This window comes from Silurus aristotelis (assembly GCF_946808225.1).
Source record: "Silurus aristotelis genome assembly, chromosome: 18".
In the NCBI taxonomy this organism is placed as follows: domain Eukaryota; kingdom Metazoa; phylum Chordata; class Actinopteri; order Siluriformes; family Siluridae; genus Silurus; species Silurus aristotelis.
Window position 1 is genome coordinate 22,468,696 of NC_139591.1, and position 22,931 is coordinate 22,491,626.

At 39.6% G+C, this 22,931-nt stretch overlaps 2 protein-coding genes across 5 annotated transcripts in view; one reads left to right on the forward strand and one right to left on the reverse strand.

Annotated features, from left to right (window-relative positions):
* The window catches only part of dpysl2b (dihydropyrimidinase like 2b), a 28,287-nt gene extending 11,364 nt beyond the window's left edge, over positions 1–16,923 (forward strand). For 2 of the 4 annotated variants that reach the window (XM_083568767.1, XM_083568769.1), the window contains 13 exons: positions 5,132–5,220; positions 5,618–5,802; positions 7,464–7,628; positions 8,011–8,072; positions 8,462–8,542; positions 9,812–9,880; positions 10,591–10,711; positions 10,931–11,087; positions 11,762–11,903; positions 12,807–12,977; positions 14,582–14,761; positions 15,131–15,317; positions 16,093–16,923. In XM_083568767.1, coding sequence (XP_083424893.1) covers positions 5,132–5,220; positions 5,618–5,802; positions 7,464–7,628; positions 8,011–8,072; positions 8,462–8,542; positions 9,812–9,880; positions 10,591–10,711; positions 10,931–11,087; positions 11,762–11,903; positions 12,807–12,977; positions 14,582–14,761; positions 15,131–15,317; positions 16,093–16,184 — 1,701 coding nt within the window. In that variant the 3' untranslated portion in view covers positions 16,185–16,923. The remainder of the gene's footprint in view (positions 1–5,131; positions 5,221–5,617; positions 5,803–7,463; positions 7,629–8,010; positions 8,073–8,461; positions 8,543–9,811; positions 9,881–10,590; positions 10,712–10,930; positions 11,088–11,761; positions 11,904–12,806; positions 12,978–14,581; positions 14,762–15,130; positions 15,318–16,092) is intronic. The other 2 variants (XM_083568768.1, XM_083568770.1) reach the window with 1 other exon arrangement.
* Positions 1–22,931, reverse strand: part of adra1ab (adrenoceptor alpha 1Ab) — a 445,038-nt gene that overhangs the window by 415,033 nt on the left and 7,074 nt on the right. The gene's annotated exons all lie outside the window — the stretch shown is intronic.

Genomic DNA, 22,931 nt, shown 5'->3' on the forward strand with positions numbered 1-22,931 from the left:
TTTTAAGTCCAAAACATGAATCATAAACGTTCCTGGTTTTTCTCTTTTTTTAATGTATTTTGTTGCGTGATTGAATACGGTGGTGGTGTGAAAAAACCCATCCGGCATTTTAACGGTGAAATTGGTTGTGACAGCCGAACGCTCAGCTCCATCTTTCCTACTGGAAATCCTTCGTTCTTTGCCCAACTCTTCAGTTACTATGGCAACTGCATTGTAGTCGCAGAATGCACTGCATCTTGTTCTGCGGTCGTTTCAGCTCTTTGACACACACACACACACACACACACACACACACACACACACACACACACACACACACACACACACACACACACACACACACACACACTTGTCTTCCAGAAATAATGTGTCTCTCGTCAGCTGCATTGCTCGTGCATTGCCCCCAACCCACCCATCCCCATCCCCCAACCCACGAGAGGGAATAAAAAGGTGGTGTTTTTGGAGGGTTTTTACCGCAACGTATCACCACTTGGGTTTTCCTTCAGGCCGATCGGATATCAGCTTCCTAGACAGACAGAAATCTATTGGAGGAACAACGATGCAGGTGATGGAGCTTTAAAGCTGCTTTCACGTACACTATATGGACAAACTGTTCCCTCAAAGCCAGAGAAACACGATTGTATAGAACGTCTTTGGATCTGGTGGCATGAAATTTTACTTCACTTGAACTAGGAGACCCAAAATCTGTTCGACATGTCAATGCCCCTGTGTACAAATCCAGCTCCATGAAGATCTGCTTTACATGGGTTTGGAGTGGAAGATCTCCTGCTATAGAGTAAAACCCTATTGAACACCTTTGGGGTGAATGTGAACCACAAATTCCTACAAAATCTAGTCTTCTCAGAAGATGGTCAGGTTTCCATAGACTGTAGGTTTGTATTAATATAAGCTGATGAGAACAGAGTAGGAAGAAATTTGCTTCAGGAATGTTTTGGAGATTTTTGGGGAAAATCGAGGACACATTTTCAATGCAACACACAAATTGTTCGTTATTTATTTACTTCTCTGGTGATTGTTTCCATCTCGTGTCCGTGTTTGCGTTTTCGACACGCATTTAAGAACGTGTTTTTAGTTCCAGACACACACTTTTTTTTTTTTTTAGATATTACTCAACCCGGGACACAAGTTAAAGACTCGCCATTCACAATAGTTACATGGTGGTAAGATTTTGAATCTCCCACACGCCCCATATTAACGTCTTCATCCAACAAGGACAAAAGAACTACTTTCTACTCATCACATATACACTACAGCGCAATGAAATTCTTCCTTCACATATCCTGCTGTTAGGAAGAAAGGGTCAGAGCACAGCCTCAGCCATGGTACAGAGCCCATGGAGCAGAATGGGTTAAGGGCCTTGCTCAAGGGCCCAACACTGGTAGCATAGTGCTGCTGGGGCTCAAACCTCCAACTTCTTGGTAGTAACACAAAGCCATAACTGTTGAGGAACCACTTCCCAAACACCCCTGAATTGAGTAAAAAGGTGATATTTTGGAGAGCACTGATCGTTTGACTTCAGTGTGAATGGATGGAAGGGGAAAAGGATAAGTGGGTGGACAGATTTAGGTTTCTGATGTCATACGATTTCTGTGAATTTCTATTTAATTAAGAGAGAATTATGATTTCATTAAAAAAATTTGGTGCATGTTACATGCATACATTGATCTAATAGATCTTAATACAAGAGCTTTAATCTTCCATTAAACCAGATCATGAGGCATTCACATTCCGAAAAGTGGCTCAATAGAGTCTAAGTTCAGCTTGCAGGCAGCAGGAGGCTCAACAAATGATAAACCGCGACTTTAAAGACGTGTCTGTTGCGTCTACATGCGAGAGTTTACAGCTGCTGTTCGTACACCATATAATGGTCTCGGAGCTAGCATGACGTCATGGCTTCTGTCTCCTTTACGCTCTGTGAGCTCTGCAGTTGCTTTTGGCATCTCTTTGAGTTTTACTTAATGTTTAATCCGTCTTCATTTTAGCTCCAGCCGTACTGTATGTGAATAAACTGTTCCGTATAGAGAGAACTCTGAGCTGTTCTCATCTTCATGTTCTCATCGGTGAAGCATCTGTTGCTTAATTAATCTTTTGGAGCTACACGAGCACAAACAGTGAGGGTGAAGGACTGTGGGAATGGACCTCGTAATCTATCTATCTATCTATCTGTCTGTCTGTCTGTCTGTCTGTCTGTCTGTCTGTCTGTCTGTCTGTCTGTCTGTCTGTCTTACAAATCTATCTGTCTGTCTGTCTGTCTGTCTGTCTGTCTGTCTGTCTGTCTGTCTGTCTTACAAATCTATCTATCTATCTATCTATCTATCTATCTATCTATCTATCTATCTATCTATCTATCTGTCTGTCTGTCTGTCTGTCTGTCTGTCTGTCTGTCTGTCTGTCTGTCTGTCTGTCTGACAAATCTATCTATTTATCTCTTTATCTGTCTGTCTGTTAAATCTGCCTGTCTGTCTGTCCGTCTGTCTGTCTGTCTGTCTGTCTGTCTGTCTGTCTGTCTGTCTGTCTGTCTGTCTGTTGAAGCTGTCTGTCTGTCTGTCTGTCTGTCTGTCTGTCTGTCTGTCTGTCTGTCAAATCTATCTATTTATTTATCTCTTTATCTGTCTGTCTGTTAAATCTGTCTGTCTGTCTGTCTTACAAATCTATCTATCTATCTATCTATCTATCTATCTATCTATCTATCTATCTATCTATCTATCTATCTATCTATCTATCTATCTGCCTGTCTGCCTGTCTGTCTACCTAGTTATTTATCTATCTGTGTAATTATCGAGCTGCACGTATGTTTAATTACACGCCTCGAAAATTGTGAATCGTCGTAAGCAAAAAAACACTTTAAAAAGTACTTGAGTTCAGTAATGAAGAAAAAATACTTCCTTTCCACTGTTGATCATTTCTGATCTTCTGTTCGTTTTAGTTTTCATTTGTGTCCTTGTTTTGCGAGTTGTGTTAGGAGTTGCCTGTTTCAGGGCTTCACCATCATGTTGGGGGGACGCCAGACGCACTCTGGCCCGGGTTGCCAAGCTGCCATTAAGCATGTGAAGCGTCAAGGTTGGGACAGAGACGCCTTTGTCTGAAAAACCATGCAGTGTGTCTTGTGACCAGAATGGATCCTGCTTTCTTTTCATGCAGAAATGAGGGTCCTTTAGGACTGAGCGTGTAAAGAACTTTGTAGTAGGAGCGGCACTGGATGTGTGTGTGTGTGTGTGTGTGTGTGTGTGTGTGTGTGTGTGGTGGGAGTGTCATGAAGTACTGATTTAGAAGATCTGGACCCTAGTCTATGGTTCATTTCATCCAACAGTGAGCTCTGTTTCATCGCTCGTCTTGTTGGTATCATTACTCAGGAAACGGTAAAAGGACACCATTACACCAAACATGCAACCCAAAACACTTAGCACAGAGTGTGCACTCGGATCTGTTAGCAATTCTGCCTCGCTAATCAATAACACACCGGTGCTTTTAACACATTAACACAAGATGGTTTTGCTCAGCGGCGTATTCCATGTTAAAGCAACACGTCACCCAGAAAATGAGAATACGGTTTAAAATAGCGCTATTCGTTTAAAAACAGGGGCCAATTGACACGTAAATGTGTAATGATCCCTAAAAGTGTGTTTCTCTCAACTCCCTCATTTTTTATTTCTCTACTTAAAGGGTGCAACTTTATGGATGTTACTAGACAAGTATTCACCAAAAAAAGTAAAGAACAAAAACAAACAACAAAAAACATTTAATTGGCCTGCAAAAGGCAGAACTGACATTTGCCTAACGATAATAAGAAGACTTTCAGGACTCGTTCCAGAAGAACCCTGGGAGAGATGTGTTGCTGTGCAAGTGGACTATTTTGAAGGTGATGGCATGGAAACGTTGGTAAATAAAGCACTTTCTGGTAAACAGAGCGAATCTCAAAAATTTCTGATGCTACCTTGTAGATAAACTATGGATTATTGATAGTGAGCCATGTACAGGTTTTGGACATAAAAACTGCTCCATGGGGTCGAGCAAAGCTTTGGTCATTTGTATCAAACACTAGTTTCAGTGGTGGCAGTGATGGAGATTTGGGTTGTGGATCATGTGATAAGTTCCACATCTGAGAAAGTTACAGTGTGGAGAACTTCCAAATAATCTCACTATCCAGACTGTTCCTTTCCTTTCCTTTCCTTTCCTTCTCTTCTCTTCTCTTCTCTTCTCTTCTCTTCTCTTCTCTTCTCTTCTCTTCTCCTCTATTCTTCTCCTCTATTCTTCTCCTCTATTCTTCTCCTCCATTTTTCCTTCTCTTCTCTTCTCTTCTCTTCCTTTTACCTCTCTTCTCTTCTCTTCTCTTCTCTTCTATATTCTTCCCCTCCCTTTCCTTCTCTTCTCTTCTCTTCTCTTCTCTTCTCTTCTCTTCTCTTCTCTTCTCTTCTCTTCTCTTCTCTTCTCTTTCCTTTTGACATATTTAACAGTAACACTCATTTACAAAACTAAATTAACTTAAATTAATAAATTGAATAATTTATAGCTGTATTATAGTGTATTATTATTATTCACTATTGCTGAATCATCACTGGGGAAGATGTTCATGATCGTAGACTTTAGACAGACAAAACATCTGGAAATATTGTATTCTGAAAGAAATACTGTGTTGTATTTGGTTATTGTGGTGATAATGGAAATAGAGTTGGGGAATTATTTTTTTCTTGGCAACATCAGGTGTTACGTTATATATATTTATATACTGTGTAGCTGAGACAACATTTGAAATTTGACTCATGTTGAATACACCCGAGACTAAATTTAAGTCATGTAAGCACATCTGGCTGCTCCAGTGGTGACGTCCTGGCATTTGAGGAACTGGTTGGTCTGAGTGTGGTGAGAAACTCACTGATGTGCTCGGTGAAAAGAAATGCCAGCCTCGTATATGTCTTTAAAAGGTTCCGGTTAAATTAGTACGAGGATCTGATGCTTCATATTTCAGCTTTCCTTTCCTTCCTAAGCACAGACTCTGTAACCTGAGTCAATTCTTCCACTCTGCACATTTTATTCCTTCAGAATTCTGCACTTTTATCTCGGTTCCTTTTCCATGTAATAATGCTGTGTTCATATATATTTATGTTTCCAGAGTGAGAGACTGCTAATCAAAGGAGCAAAGATCGTGAATGATGACCAGTCCTTCTCAGCAGACATCTACATGGAGGATGGACTCATCAAGTAAGTATTTCTGATAGGCAGGCAGACAGACAGACAGACAGACAGACAGACAGACAGACAGACAGACAGACAGACAGACAGACAGACAGACAGACAGATAGATAGATAGATAGATAGATAGATAGATAGATAGATAGATAGACACAGACAGACAGACAGACAGACAGACAGACAGACAGACAGACAGACATATATTAATAAGATTAATCACTTCACTAAAATACCCCTTTTTTCTTTTCCTTTTTTCTTTCCTTTCCATTTCTTTTCTTATTTTTTTCTCTTCTCTTCTCTTTTCATCTCTTCTCTTCTCTTCTCTTCTCTTCTCTTCTCTTCTCTTCTCTTCTCTTCTCTTCTCTTCTCTTCTCTTCTCTTCTCCTTCCTCTCTCCTGCTCTGTAGGCAGATTGGTGAGAACCTGATTGTCCCAGGTGGAGTGAAGACCATCGATGCTCATGGCCGCATGGTGATGCCTGGAGGTATTGATGTCCACACTCGCTTTCAGATGCCTGACCGAGGCATGACAGCAGCCGATGACTTTTACCAGGGCACCCGGGCGGCAGTGGCAGGAGGAACCACCATGATCAGTGAGTCTCAGCACGACTGCTGTGTGAAATAATCACTCTGTCTCTCTGACAATCCTCTTATGCGACATGGCACAGGGGAGACTCATGGAACATGTGGAGCAACTTCACACACTTCCATTAGATTTCATTCGAAAATCCAGTGCAGTCTGATTTATTGCAAACTGACAAATACTGTTCACCTCATTTCCAGATGTTCTCCCTGCAAAACATGATAATATTCTCAGGTATCTATTTTTGTACTGAAACGTTCACATCACTCACACCAGAGGTACAGTGGAGCAGAACTTTGTTTTTTTTTTATAGCTTTTAAAATTCTGACCTGTGAACTCATGAGGTCTTTGAGCGAACAAAATGCAAACGATTTCTATATTAGTTTATACTGTTAGTATCTCATTACCTTTTGTGGGGAAATGTTTTGTTTCTTTTGGGTTTAGGCCCTTTGGCAGCTCTGGAAAACAGTCAAGATGTAATGAGGTTGAAGCTAAAGTTTAAAAAAGAGGGAAAAAAGAGAAGAGAAGAGAAGAGAAGAGAAGAGAAAAGAAGAGAAAAGAAGAGAAAAGGAAAGGAAAGGAAAGGAAAGGACAAAAGAAGGAAATGAAAAATAAGAGAAGAGAAGAGAAATAGAAGAGAAGAAAAGAAAAGAGAAGAGAAATATCAGGTAAGGAAAGAGAAGAGAAGAGAAGAGAAGAAAAGAGAAGAAAAGAGAAGAGAAGAGAAGAGAAGAGAAGAGAAGAGAAGAGAAGAGAAGAGAAGAGAAGAGAAAATAAAAGGAAAGGAAAGGAAAGGAAAGGAAAAAGAAGGAAATGAAAAATAAGAGAAGAGAAATAGAAGAGAAGAAAAGAAAAGGGAAGAGAAATATCAGGGAAGAGGTGAGAAGAGAAGAGAAAAGAAGAGAAAGAAAATGAAAGGAAAAAGAAGGAATGAAAAAGAAGAGAAGAGAAGAGAAATATAAGGAAAGGGAAGGAAAGGAAAGAGAAGAGAAGAGAAGAGAAGAGAAGAGAAGAGAAGAGAAAATGAAAGGAAAAAAAAGAAAATGAAAAATAAAAGAAGAGAAAGAGAAGAGAAAGAGAAGAGAAAGAGAAGAGAAGAGAAGAGAAGAGAAGAGAAGAGAAGAGAAGTTTAATTTAGATACTTATCACTGCACACCTTATCACTGATGGAACTGTAATAAATGGACATTCGGTGTTGAGTCTGGTTGATTTGAAGGTTTCTTCCTCATCCTGTCTCAGTTTTTAATTTCCACAGTTGCCACTGGATCTCTAATTAGGGATAAACTTACAATTATAAGGAACAAAATTATAATTTTTTTTATTAATGCTTCATCTCTATTCCTCTGCTTTGAGACAGTGTCCATTGTAAAAAAATCTCTGCACCTGAAATTTCATTGAATTGAATAAAGGCTTCTGGCGTGAATGGAAAACGAAATAGTGCTTCAATAGTGAGCATAATGAAGGTTTATAAAGAGATTGATTGAAAAATATAGGTGGGAATAAATAGGATCAGGGTTACAATCTCTCAGTAAACAAATCTGACCTCCAGTGACCTCTAAGCAATGAACTCGTCTTCCTTCTGTACCGACGCCATAATTCATCAGCACTCACTCAGAATACGTGTCTATCCGCATTAAAAAAGTCTTCGCCTATGTGTCTTCGCCCAATTAGTTGATCACGTGGTTCCGGAACCAGGGACCAGCCTGATGGCGGCGTTTAATCAGTGGCGTCAGTGGGCCGACAGTAAGTCGTGCTGCGATTACTCGCTCCACGTCGACATCACTGAGTGGCACAAAGGCATCCAGGAGGAAATGGAGACGCTCGTGAAGGACCACGGTACGACACGTAAAAATTTAACACAGTGTTTATCACTATCTTCCAAGATGTTTACGTAGAATTAAATGTTCCATCATAAAGACACCATAAATGGAGAAACACGATGCTTCGTTTTGAGCATCCCATTTTACATTGAGTTCCCATTTGCTGTTACAATAAGCTCCTCTCTATTATGAAGATGCTCTAGATTTTGTGAAGAGATTTGTGGAGATTCATTTGGTTCTCCTAGTTCAAGTAAATGGAAAATTCCATGCTCCTGCATCAAAAGACCTAAATACAATTGTATGTCTCCAGAAACACAAATGACTGGAAAAGTCAGGTGTGCCAATACTTTATACAGCTGTTGCATTCTTGTTAATTCCTCTGTTTATCTTCTTTCCAGGTGTGAACTCTTTCCTGGTCTATCTGGCCTACAAGGACTTCTTCCAGCTGACCGACTCTCAGGTATGCGTCCCAGGAACTTCTCATCGGTTCTCCTCCACTCAGCCTACATCGCCCAGCCGAAATTAAATCCAGACCCGTTCGACATTATTTACATCATGTAAGCTGCGAGACAGTGTTTCCTTTAGACGTGAAGCTTTCCAGAGGCACAGAGTGAATCAGGCATAAGACCAAGGGACGAAAAAAAAATGCGGGAAACGATCTTTTAGAGATGCCTTTCTGACTCATTCATAAACAAAAGGGGTCTCTGGTGGTCTCCTGCTGCCTTTTCCATCTGCGTAAAAAAACACACCGCCAGAACAAAATCCAGAATCCAAGAAGATCTGCTTAGGCCAATTTCAGAGAAATAGTGGTGCATATGTGATGGTACGTGTGTGTTGATTCTTGTGCAGATCTACGAGGTGTTCAGTGTGATCCGGGACCTCGGAGCCATCGCGCAGGTCCACGCCGAGAACGGAGACATTATCGCCGAGGTAAGATTCCCCGATCGGAAAGACTTTAACACACACCATATGGATTAAACCATCAGAGACTTCTGTAAAGCGTTCAGACTTTATACTGGCGCGGTCAGAAGAGCATAACTTCTTCATGATATCAGAGTTATTAATGCACACGCTCGGCTCTGGACAGTTTTGCTTGTCACAAACATCTCCAGAAATCAGAATACAGTCCTCATCGTAGAGAAGAGAAATGTCCGGTTTAAGAGATTTCGACGTTTTCGCACCAAACCGGTTTTTTTTGTTTGTTAATATAAGCAAAATATATGCATACAATTAGCATAAATTAAATGTAAGATTAAACGGATCCTTTTTTTTTTTTTTTTTACACATACACTATATGGACAAAAGTATTGGGACACCTGAATTTCCCAGCCATATGCGGTTCTACCCCAAACTGTCACCACAATGTTTGGAGGCACGTAATTGTATAGGACGTAATAGCAGTGAATTTTCCCCTCACTTGAATTAGGGGACCCAAACCTGTTCCACCGTCCATGAAGATGGGCTTTACATGGGCTGGAGTGGATGATCTCCTGCTATGGAGCTCCGACCATACGTTTATTATAAAAACGTAATACAAATTTAATAAAACATTAAAAAGCAACAAATAAGCAAATGAATAAATAAATAAATAAATAAATAAATAAATAAATAAATAAATAAATATTTTAAGATTTACAGGATAAGTACATAAAAAAAAATCTAACCCTTTAAAATTTTTTTTTTTTTTTTTTTTTTTACATTTTATTTATTTATTTATTTTTGCCCAGTTCAATAGTTTTGCAAAAGTTCACCATTTTCATATAAATAAACAAACAAATAAAAAAAAATATTTAATATCCATAATTAAATAAAAAAAATATGCGATTTTGATAATTACATTTTTTATTTGATATTAAGATTTATTTTTACTTTTTTCTAAATAATTGCAAACTTGGACCTGATCTAAGAAATGCTTTGTTGGTATAGGTTATACACACTCTATATCTACCTGAAGAGTAAAAGAAATGTATGAATAAACACAAACAATAAATCAATAATGAACAATAAAAAATTAAATGTAAATCAAAAACACTGCTGATTAAATACTTTTGTTACATTCGTGTTATTAGTGCAGTCTGATGCAGGAGTCGTATAGCAGGAAAAACAATTATATTGAAGAAATCTGGAAAAAAGATTGTCGTGTATAGAGTGTAAAGAACATCCCTGTGTTCATGCGTCACATCTTTGTTTATCCGACAGGAGCAGCGCAGAATACTGGAGTTGGGAATCACCGGGCCGGAAGGACATGTGTTGAGTCGTCCAGAAGAGGTACATCCCACATTTACACCAAATCTTACAGGGATCAGTGTGGAGGTTGTTCAGGAGAAATGAACTCGCTTGTGTAAGGGGTGGTGGCTTTTTAACCTTTTCGATCTGAAGATCATGGGTTCAACTCCCAGCCACGCCAACCTGCCCCTGAATAAGGCTCTTAACGTCATAGCTGTTCAGTTATATAAATAAGGGGGTCTGCCAAATGCCATAAACAGCATATACAACATGATGGTGAAGATCCCAAACAAATATAAAGCCACACCATATAATATAGAAGACTGGAACCCTTGTAAAGCATAGCGCTGGATTTGTGTTGGAGCAAGTTTGGATCTCCTAAACGATTGTGTGCATCCAATTTTGTAACATACACTGTATTTCCAAAAGTATTGGGTCACCTGACCTTTCCTTCTATATGCGTTTCTTTTCCAAACTGTAACCACAAAGCTGGAGGCACTCAATTTTTACATTCACTTAAACTTGGAAATCCAAACCTGTGCACAAAGTGAGTTCCTTGAAGATCTGGCTTACATGCTTTGGAGAGGAAGATCTTAAGTGACCTGCTATAGAGCTCTGATCTCATCACTACTGAACACCTTTGGGATGAATTGGAACTGGAGCGTGGACAAAACTCCATTTAGGGACTTGATGCAGGAATGTAGGATGTGCCAATGCTAACAGAAATCCCACTCCTGTCTTGTGGCGTTTAGGTGGAGGCCGAGGCGGTGAACCGCTCCATCACTGTGGCCAATCAGACCAACTGTCCTCTTTACATCACCAAGGTGATGAGCAAGAGCGCTGCGGATGTCATCGCCCAGGCCAGGAAGAAAGGTTCGAACCTCAATAACAGGGTTACGTTCTTAAAAAAAAACTGTGTCTGATTAAAACCACATGTGAGACGAATGAAATCTCTGATCATTCATAGCATTCATCATGACCCACTTTCACTTGGCCATTATTTAGAGTTCACCAGAATTAGAGCAGATAATTGCTGTATGATTACACGTTAGCGCTGGTTTTGATGTGATGTCGTGCGATTGGTTGGCGCAGGCACAGTGGTGTACGGGGAACCGATCACGGCGAGTCTCGGCACAGACGGCTCACACTATTGGAGCAAAAACTGGGCCAAAGCTGCAGCGTATGTGACCTCTCCTCCTCTGAGTCCGGATCCCACCACGCCCGACTATCTCAACTCCCTGCTGTCATGGTGAGATGCTTTTTTTTTTTTTCTTCTTGATATATTCCTGCTCCACTTTTTTAGTCATAATTATAAAATAAGCATTAGCCGGTGCCAATTTGGAACCACCGAAGAGTGAAAAAAGGAAGAGAGTGAAGTCATGGGTTTTGAAAAGGAACCCGCCCTGTTACGGGGCAGAAAATATCCACGTTTCTGTTGCTTTTTTAGCATTCGTTCTCATTTCCAGTCTTTGAAAAATAAGGAGGGTGCAGTCAATGTGCCAATTCAGCTCAATAGGGTTGGAGCTCTATAGCAGGAGATCTTCCACTCCAACTCATTTAAAGCAGATCTTAATAGAGCTGGCTTTGTACTAGTGACGGGTCATTCATGAACTAGTCGAGTCTTAAATGTGACTCAGAAGAACGAGTCGTCTTAAAGAGTGATTCGTTCGGTTTCTACTGGACACGCATGAGCAGAGCATCTCGAAATCTCTGTAGGTTATGTGCAGGAAACAGAATTGCATCGTTCGTTATTTAGTCATGCGACTATGCAGATATTCAAAAACAATGACTCAAAAAAAGATTCGTTCATTAGGTGCTGTACAGTATGATTAGGGAGCGCTGACTGGGAATTTTATCTAAAAACAAAAAATCTGAAAAAATTTAAATATTCACTGAGTTTCCTCCATTTTTCCGTGTCCCTAGTGGTGACCTTCAGGTGACGGGCAGCGCCCATTGCACCTTTAACACCGCGCAGAGGGCTGTGGGCAAAGATGACTTCACCCTCATCCCTGAAGGAACCAACGGCACAGAGGAAAGGATGTCCATCATCTGGGACAAATGTGTGGTGAGTAGGATACAGTTGGGACACACTGGAATATCTGGGGACATCTATCTATCTATCTATCTATCTATCTATCTATCTATCTATCTGTCTGTCTGTCTGTCTGTCTGTCTGTCTGTCTGTCTGTCTGTCTGTCTGTCTGTCTGTCTGTCTGTCTGTCTGTCTGTCTGTCTGTCTGTCTGTCTGTCTGTCTGTCGTGTTTATCCATTTTTACAACCCAAATGTATTTCTTAGTCTGTCTATCTATTTATCTTACTGTTGATTTAATATTTTATCTCTGTCTGTCTATCTATCTATTGATTAATCCATCCATCCAACCGTGCATCTATTTATCCATCCATCCATCCATCCATCCATCCACCAATTCATCCAGTTCTTTAACCCTCCTTCTATTCCCCAAAAATGTTTATCTATCTGTCTGCTTGTCTGTCTGTCTGTCTGTCTGTCTGTCTGTCTGTCTGTCTGTCTGTCTGTCTGCCTGTCTGCCTGCATGCCTGTCTGTCTGCCTGCATATCTGTCCGTCAATCCATCTATCCATCCATCCATCCATCCATCCATCCATCCATTTATATATGTTTACACGATTTTGTATGATTATTTGCTCAGTAAGAATTTGACCCCATGTGAAATCAGATCACACCAAATTTATCAGGATTGTGTGTGTGTGTGTGTGTGTGTGTGTGTGTGTGTGTGTGTGTGTGTCTGTGTGTGTGTGTGTGTGTGTGCATGCGTGTGTTAGAAGTGTACATACAAAATACAGGTGCTATAAAAAAGATTTTATATAACACCTTAAGCAAAGATACACATTTAGTTTTTCAGAGGATTCAGTTTAGTTTATTAAAGTTCAAATCTTTTTGTTTTCATTTCCACGATGAACGACTTTCGAACATGCATTTTTCTCGGCAGGTGTCTGGGAAGATGGACGAGAACCAGTTCGTGGCCGTGACCAGCACGAACGCTGCTAAGATCCTCAACCTGTACCCGCGTAAGGGCCGCATCGCTGTGGGATCAGATGCAGACCTGGTGCTCTGGGACCCTGATCTCACTAAGATCATATCGGCCAAGAGCCACAATCTGGTGAGGGTTTCCTGTCTTGTTAGATGTGCTTTAATGTTGGTTTATGAATTCTATTTTAAAGCAAAAGCCCTGAAACATCTAAAGAGAGCTTTGTGGGCATGTCAGTGAGACCTATCATTGTAGCCTAAATTTGTCCAATATAAGGAAAAAAACAAACATGTAACAGGACAAGCAGGAATGTGCATCCATAATGAACACGCTTGTATGGATAAGATAACGCCTTCATGGTCTCAGCATACAGATCCTTTTTTGCAAACTGTTGGAGTTTTATGGAGAGGGTTTTTTCTGTGTGGATTCAAAGTGTTCGGTCGTGTTGTTCACCAGAGTCTGGGTGTGGAGCTCTGACTCATGGTTCAGCGCTGATGTCATGCAGAAACGCTGCCCAAGTGTTGGATCATAACTCAACTGACTGTTGGCAGCTGGAACAGGATGTGTGTGTGTGTGTGTGTGTGTGTGTGTGTGTGTGTGTGTGTGTGTGTGTGTGTGTGTGTGTGTGTGTGTGTGTGTGTGTGTGTGTTTAAAAGAGAAAGAGAGAGAGAATTGGACTAAATGCATTCTGTATGCTCATGAACTCTACACCACAGCAGTGGACAGAAGGTGTTGATTAATTTTCTATTAAGTATTGCAGCTCCATATAATAGGTTGATATTAATGCAGCTGTTTCCATAGCGACCGCTTATTTACAAGAAGGATTTTGTGGTCACTTGACACTCCATATAATTTAATACAAGTAACTGTCTGGTTTCAGAGGTTCATGAAACTCTGTAGTAAAGCTTTTACTTCTCAGAGATTTTTCAGGACAGATGATTTTACACAAAAAAAAGAAAAAAAAAAAAAAAAGACGATGGTGAGTTGGTAGTTGTTGGTTTTCAGCTGCTACAACGTCATTGATAATATTGCAAGTAAAATGTACTTAATACTTAAAATGTACAGATATGGTGTTTTATAAATGCACACACACTGTATGGAAGGTATTGGGACACCTGATTTTTCCAGCCACGTGTTTCTTCCCCAAACTAAACTTGATGCGCCAAGTCAACGCAAAACTTATTTTAACGGCACAAATTTAATTAACACACGGTTAATGCAGCACACATTTCTGTTTGACCGTTTTTTTTATTCAAGATTAACAGAAATATATTTTATTAGATTTCAAGACAGATTCGATTTTAATTATATACGATTTTATAAAAAAAAAAAAAAAAAACTCCACCAAACATTTGTTTTTGCACCAAAATTCGCCATGATGCACACATCCGGCAATTAAAACCGTCCGTGTGGAAACATAGCAAAAGTTCCTTTTGGTGTCCTGATGATTTTTATTGCAATTTAAAACACCCTTGTTACTTTAAAATATTTACAAGATAATTCTGTCTTCTATGCTAATTATGGTTTTACTCATAATAAACATACATTTGCATAAAACATAAAACATACGTATATTTCCATGCACATCTTGATTAGAGTATTACAAACTTGAAAAGTATTAATTTAAGGTTCATTTAGAACAATATATATATATATATATATAGTTGCCTTGCCTAAGTCTCTACATGTGTGTTGTATCATGCTCTTGTTCTCTTGTCCTTGTCCTTGTTATGCAGGCAGTGGAGTACAACATCTTCGAGGCCATGGAAGTTCGTGGAGCTCCACTGGTGGTCATCAGCCAGGGAAAGATCGTTCTAGAGGACGGAACCCTGCACACCATCGAGGGCTCAGGACGCTACGTGCCCCGGAAACCATTCCCTGACTACGTCTACAAGAGGATAAAAGCCCGCAGCAGGGTAAACTAATAATGCTGATTTTGGGGGCTTAAAATACACGGTTACCATTGTTACCATGGTAACCGGATTACTTTAGCGTTAGCAGGAAATGCATTTCAGAACGCAGTGGGCGTCGTTTATCATCATTTACATCAAACATTTTTGGAAATGTTCCTGCCATTCGGCCGAAAAATACTACGCTAAAATACACAGCTGATTCATAGCTGATTTTTGTTTAGCCACGCCCACAAAATGGCGGAGAAAAAAAGAAAGCGTTTAAAAAGTGAGAGCGACTCCGAGTTTGCCAGATAAATCTTCCAGTAATACAGCTGATATTGTATACGTTTCTGGTCCCACTCTGAAAATGATGTTTTACTGTATCTCCTGCAGCTTGCTGAGTTGAGGGGCGTTCCTCGTGGCCTGTACGACGGACCGGTGTGTGAAGTCACCGTGACTCCAAAGGCTATTACTCCTGCTTCTTCAGCTAAAACATCTCCATCCAAACAGCAAGGGCAGCCTGTCCGGAACCTGCACCAGTCTGGATTCAGCCTCTCTGGTGAGTCTAGACCCAGGAACGGTAAGCTATATCTTCATTTTGATGCAGCACATGTGTGTTTTCTGTTTTAAAGTTTTACTGAAGGTATAAAAAAGGTTACACTTAGAATCTAAAGTTTCTGAGGAATTCTTACAGGTAATCAATAGGTTATTTATATGTAAATGCTGTGGTGGTTCAACAGTTATGGCTCTGGGTTTAGTGCTATGGCTCAGATCATAAGGTGATGGGGTTTAAACCCCATCACCACCAAGGAACCACTGTTGGCTGACCCTGTGCTCTAAGCCCAACTTCTAGACGAGCTGGGATATGTAAAATTTGTGATCTTACCTCTGAAATGAATTAAGTGATCTATCTGTCTGTCTGTCTGTAGATGTAAAGCATAACATTGTTATATTTTGAATCCCATTCCACATTTAATCCCCTTTTGCTGTTATAATGATCTTCAGTCTTCTGGGAAGATGTTCCACTAGATTTTGTGTAGATTCATTTTGCTTTAAGGGTGTAAGTAAAGTCAGGTACCGATGTTAGTGACGTGAGGAGGTCTTGGGTGCAGTCAGCGTTCCAGTTCATATGTTCAATAGGGTTGGAGGTCTATGCAGGAGATCTTCAATTGTGTCTCTCAAACCTTAAGGAAGGAACCACATATACTGTACTTTAGTCCATATAGTGTCTGAAGCAAACCAGTGACTTTCCAGGTTTATCAATATGCTCCAAAACACAAAAGTTCAACACTGTGACAGAAACAAAGTTCACGCCTCCTAATGTAAGCGTCTGCTCCCGTTTTTTTTCTCCGCAGGTGCTCAGGTTGACGATAACGTCCCACGTCGCAGCACTCAGCGCATCGTGGCGCCCCCTGGTGGCAGGGCTAACATCACCAGCCTGGGTTAGAGCTCTCCACTTTCCTGCAGGAGATCAGGGGGTTGGGGGGTGTTTACAAGTGGAGGTGTTTCCCATTCCAACGCTAGGTCCAGAGTCGGGACTCTTCACTCCCGAAACCCACCAACCCTCCTTTAATCTCACTTACCTTCCTGTTTCCCTTTCCTCGTTTTTCCCAAATCCTGAAAATCCCACTCTTATCCTGTCATACGGAGAAATTTAGCAGAAAAAAAAAAGAAGTATTTGCCTCATGTGAAGATAAAAAAGGAAAATAATGAAATAACACTCCATGTTTGAGCACCTTGATTGTATGATTTTGCATTTTTTTATACTGTGTTTTTACCTACCGTGTGCATTTTATAGAGATTTTTTTTTTAATTTAACACCTTTTTTTTTTTCTTCTTTTTTTTTTTAATCGGAGGGGTCCAGATAACAGGTTACGCTGTTCTTCGTTACCATGCTGACTTTATTTAACGAGGTGAGCTTCTTAGAGAGTTCCAGCTTCGAGCACATCCATTGGTGTAAAAATTATTTTTGTCATTTTAGAGTTGTTTTCGTTTTGCTCATCTTCAATGCGTCGTTGGCGAATGGAGAGAAAGATCCGAGGTCTATTTCGGCCATTTCGTGCAGCATTTTTTATTTTTCTTCCCCAAACTAAAAAGAAAAATTGTCACTTGTTCATTTGGTGTGAATATAAAAGCACCTCGTTTCCGATTGGTCACGTGATCTGAATAAATAAAATCTAAACGAAGAGGCGGTTTGAGTGCGTCAAAGTTTTTCTTGATTGAGTAGATGATCGCTGGAGCGAATCGTCCCGGGTTTAAAGGTGAGGTATGTGGAAATCGGTGACCTGAAAGGTGAAGACGATTCTGGCTTAATCATTGATTAATGACTTTAGGAAATTAGTGAAATTACAGAGAAGAATGTCGGAATTTTGAAAGTTTGAATTGTATTATATTCAATTAAAAATAAAAAAAAAAAGGGGCTCGATTTGGGATCGTAACTTCCCGAAAATCGAGAATTTTATGAGCCAGGTTTGTTATTTTGACTTTATCATTGGATTTTTAATGCAGGTTTTGTGGGTTTTTTTCTTTCGTTTTTTTTTTCTTCTTCTTCTTCTTCTTATTATTATTATTTGAAATTCTGTTATTCCAGTCTGTGCTAACGAACGTGAACATACGGATATTTGTTTATGTCCGTCTAATCTAATCTGATCCAATCCTTTCTCTAATCAGACTAACCTCACATTTCATCTTTACACCTGGGCATAACGTTACAGAAGTGTACTCATTTTGTATTTTTTTTTTACTTGCTGATGAAAAAAAACTAAAAAAAAAAAAACTCAGAAGGCTATATAGATGTCGAATAGCCGAAGAAAACCGATGCAAAGGTGCCAGATTTTTTTCCTCTCTTTTCCCCCTTGTCGCAGTGCCATTACGGGGGTCTCGATGTCAATGTTAGTGATGTAGTGCAACACCGGGGTGATCATTTACAACAAGGGCCAACAAGGGCCACACTGAAATGACACCTGACTGATACAAAAAAAAAAAAGCTTTGCTGAAGGGTTGAGCCATTTTTATTCTCTACATGGATCCCGGATACACAGTACCACATCTGGGTCGTGTACGATGCGTAACATTAGTTGTAGTGTTGTGGATAAAAATCACACTGGATCTCTCGCCCGAACTCTTTCATATGAGATCAACCTTTTTTTATATATTATATTAAATATATATATATATATATATATATATATATATATATATATATATATATATATATATATATATATAAATATTTTATCTCTCATCTGTAAAAATCCTGGCTCCTCGGTCCCTCACCTTTCGTTTCCCATGACTACGTAAACACACACACACACACACACACACACACACACACACACCTTCACTCACTCGTGCTCACGCTCACACACTCACACACACTATGAGATTTGTGTGTTTTTATTACGCCGCCTTTCCCAGGGGTGCGATCGTACGCTCTCGGTTGCCAGATCCTCCAGCTGTTTTAACTCTATAAGGCATTTCAAATGGCATCAGATCCCCCGAGACGCAGCGCTGACAATCCCGAGAGAAGCAAAACGATGTTTTCCGAGTGGAAGTTAGTAAAGGAGAAGGTTAGCGAACAAATCCGGCCCTGGACGTAAACTATTTTTGCGGCATGTGATCCTCTTTCCTTTGTTGATCAAATATCTGGGAAGGTGAAGGTGGTGGTGTGTGTGTGTGTCCTGGGATTTCGACAAAATTTTAGTATTATATTACTAGTTTTTTTTATATTAGTATTTTCATTTCATTTGACTAACGACGTCTGTTCCCCTCTGCGACTTCCCTCCTTCCTGCATTCGATGTGTTGTCCTGCGTTACTATGACTACAGCTCAGTGTTTGTCATGGCAACGCAATCCGATAGGTCGGACGTTGCCCGTAGCAACCCTTCCAGACACGGTGCTATAAAAACAACATTGACTCATTCGTCCGTTTTTTTTTTTTTTTTTTTCATTCTGTAAGATAAAACACATGTTTGTTTCTGGAAACGGTTTAACATGTCGTAACGCTTTTCTCATCATCTTCGGGTGACATGATGTTCTCCTCTTGTCTGGGGAGGGGGGTGTTGCATGTTCTCGAAGGTTCTCTGTGTGGATCGGTGTAATACGTACACACATACGGACACCACATACTCCCGAAAAAAATAAAAAGAAAAGGATGAACCCACTGAGCCGCTGGTGTATGCATGCATGTGCATTAAGCTGTTATAAGAAAAAAAAAGACATGCCTTAAGCTTCAGCTCCTCACATCATCATCTAGTATAGCTTTCAACATTCAGAGCACACACACACACACACACACACACACACACACACACACACACACACACACACATACACACTTATACTTAACGTACCTCATTCTGTAAACTTGTATGTTTTATATGCCTCTAGTATGTGATGTAAGTGAAACGCTGTTTGCTGACTGGGGCTGAGGGACATTTCAGCCTAAGGTTTGCAATGCTGTTAGAATCCTTCCTCTTTCTTCACTAGCCCCTCCTTTACCCCCTGACCCTCCCCACCCCTCCCTCCCTTTTTCTTCAAACCCCACTGTTTTGGCTGGTCGATCACGTCTTTGGGGTTTTTGGATGTTCGCTCGCGCTGAAAAGTGTGTAATGGATGGTGATGTAAAAAAAAAAAATAAAAAAAAAACATGGTGGTTTGACAAAATTAAAAAAGTAAAAAAAAAAAAAAAAATTGTTGTCTTTTCTTGGTGATGTCATCATGGGAATCGACTCGACGCAGCTACAATGACTTACAGTAATATAATAATAATAATAATAATAATAATAATAATAATAATAATAATATTGGCACCCTTAGTAAATATTCTATATTAATTGATCTTGCTCTAGCTGTTACCGAGCTGATAGATAAATATATATATATATTTATCTCACAACCCAGGAGATAAAACTGTTGGGTAAATACTTGAGCTTATTGCATGTGATTAGGTGGTGTTGGCACCCCATAGACCCCCTTCATCATCTCTGTAATTAATTAATTAATCAGTTTATTTATTTATTTACTTGTTTATTGAGAGTGACGACGATGGACAGGATTAGAAATGAGTTTATTAGAGGGACAGCGAATGTAGGACGTTTTGGAGAAAAGGTGAGGGAGGAGAGATTGAGAAGGTTTGGACATGTGCAGAGGAGGGACATGGGGTTTATCAGTAGGAGAATGCTGAAGATGGAGACACCAGGAAGGAGGAAAAGAGGAAGACCAAGGATGAGGTTTATGGATGTGGTGAGGGAAGACATGCAGGTAGTTGGTGTGAAAGAGGCAGATGTAGAGGACAAGGGGGGATGGAGACGGATGATCCACTGTGGCGCCCCCTAATGGGAGAAGCCCAAAAGGGATTAAAATACATTTTTTAACTCCCATTTCACTTGAGTCAAAAATAAAAAAATATGTTTGATTCTGATCACAGCACCACTAAAATGTGGCCCCTGAGCGAGGCCCTAAAAATATCATATCTTGAATCTGAACCCTCAACTGCTCACTCGTTGTAAATCGATTTGGATATGTACATCTGCCTGTTGCCATAAATATATAGTTTTTTGAATGCATATATATTGGCACCTCTTGATTATCAATCAATTATTTTGTTATTGTATTCTTGATTGATCTTATATTTATTTATTCTCAAGACACGTGCTTGTTTTTTTTTCCACGTCTTGACGAAGCGTTTCATTTCGCTCAACAGAAAAAGGGCCTCTTCCTCTGTAGTTACAAAGGGGGGAAAAAAAGAACTGTGAACGGACCCTTTCAGGTGAACCACAATCCATACAATCTTCTCCTGCTTTATTATTGGGTTTCAGGTTTCCTCCAGAAATCCCGATAAAAACTATAAACACACAATGTTGAATAAATACAAAATTCCCATTGCAGTCATTTCAATAGATTAATGAGGTTTTATTGAAAGTTTTGTTGTTGCTCATCTATATAATAAAATCCATGACATCATCTTTGTTTTATACAGCAATAAACTTGATCGATTAATGATTAATCGTGTGCAAATGTTTTGGCACACCAAGTCGCACATGCAGGAAAAATGTTGAAGGGAAATTTTATGTTTAATCAGAAACAGCTTTTTCAATTTCCAAATACACTTTATAAGCAAAAGTTTGTAGACACCTGACCATAAGATTAGTATGTGCTTTTCATCTCATTCCACACTGAGTCCCCTTTTGCTCTTATAATGATCTCCACTCTTCTGATGAAGATGTTCCACTAGATTTTGTGTAGATTCATTTTGCTTTAAGGATGTTAGTAAAGTCAGGTACTGATGTTGGTGATGTGAGGAGGTCTTGTGTGCGGTCAGCGTTCCAGTTCATATGTTCAATAGGGTTGGATGTCTATGTAGGAGGTCTTTCATTCCAACCCATGTAAAGCAGATATTCATGGAGCTGAATTTTGTGGAGATTTTGTGGATATTCTTTCAGCCACAAGGTAAGAAGGTAAGAAGGTGAGGAAGCCTGGCTCTATAGCAGGAGATCTTCCACAGACTTCCAACCCATGCAAAGCGTATCTTCATTGAGATGGATTTACGCACAGGGGTATTGTCATGCTGGAACATTTTTGGGTCTCCTAGTTCAGTTAAAAGGAAGATGTAATGCTCCTGCCTCCAAAAACATGAATACAATTGCATGCCTCCAACTTTGTGGTCGGATTTTGGGGAGGGACCACTGTGTCCAGTGTCCCAATAGTTTTGTCTGTATAATGTATTAACATGCAGCATTACTAATATCTTGGTTTATCCCAAACAGCTTTTGAAAAGAAAACATCCAACTACAGCAGAGACAGAAAGATGTTGATGATGGTGAACCACTAGGTGGCACTATACACCATATCGACTATGGGCTTCGTTCTTCTAAATACAGCACAAATGTCTCTTTGATATGGTCACGTAAATAAACGAATATATTCCTGCACAAAGATTTAGAATAAAGTAATAAAAAACGGGTTTCATTTCACTTATCAGAGACACTGTGAATGGACACATGTTTTGGGACACCTGACTTTTCCATCCATATGTGGTTCCTCCTCAAACTGTTACCAAAATGTTAGAGGCACACACTTTTATAGGACGTGTTTGAATGCAGTAACATGAAATTATTCCTTCACTTGAACTTAGAGACCCAAAACTGTTCCAGAGTGACAATGCAAACCCTGTGCACAAAGCCAGTTCCATGAAGATGTGCTTCACATGGGTTCAGGTAGAAGATCTCCTGCTATAGAACTCTATATGTTCAATGTTAAATGTTTATTTAACACCCTTGTGATTGAATGAGCGCAAATCTCCATAAGCACACTCCAACATCTAGTGGAACATCTTCAGGGAAGAGTGGAGTTAATTACAACAGCAATTATGGAATTGGATGTTTAAGAAGAACATCTTATAGTCAGGTCAATTTTTTTGACAAATTCTATGGAATTTATGATGTTGGATTTCATTTGTTTAAAGGTTGGGGTCTTTGAGAAGAAAACTGTGCTCTACGTTTTTGCATTTCGAGGTGCTTTTATGCTGGTTCTTGGCAGTCGGGAAAAGAGCGATAGTGCTTTTCTCCTTGTGGTGCACAGCGTCACAGTGTCACAGCAACGTTAATAGAGCAACATGCTTATGGAAAATGAGATATAGGCAGGAGAACCTCAGGAGAATAGAGAGGGGAAAATAGATACACCTGCCTAATGTGTGGAACAAGGGGATAGACTTGGGGATATATATATATATATATATATATATATATATATATATATATATATATATATATATATATATATATATATATATATATATACAGTGGGTACGGAAAGTATTCAGACCCCCTTTAATTTTTCACTCTTTGTTATATTGCAGCCATTTGCTAAAATCATTTAAGTTCATTCTTCTTCCTCATGAATGTACACACAGCTCCCCATACTGACAGAAAAACACAGAATTGTTGACATTGTTGCAGATTTATTAAAAAAGAAAAACTGAAATATCACATGGTCCTAAGTATTCAGACCCTTTGCTGTGACACTCATATATTTAATTTAGGTGCTTTTCATTTCTTCTGATCATCCTTGAGATGGTTCTACACCTTCATTTGAGTCCAGCTGTGTTTGATTATACTGATTGGACTTGATTAGGAAAGCCACACACCTGTTTATATAAGACCTTCCAGATCACAATGCATGTCAGAGCAAATGA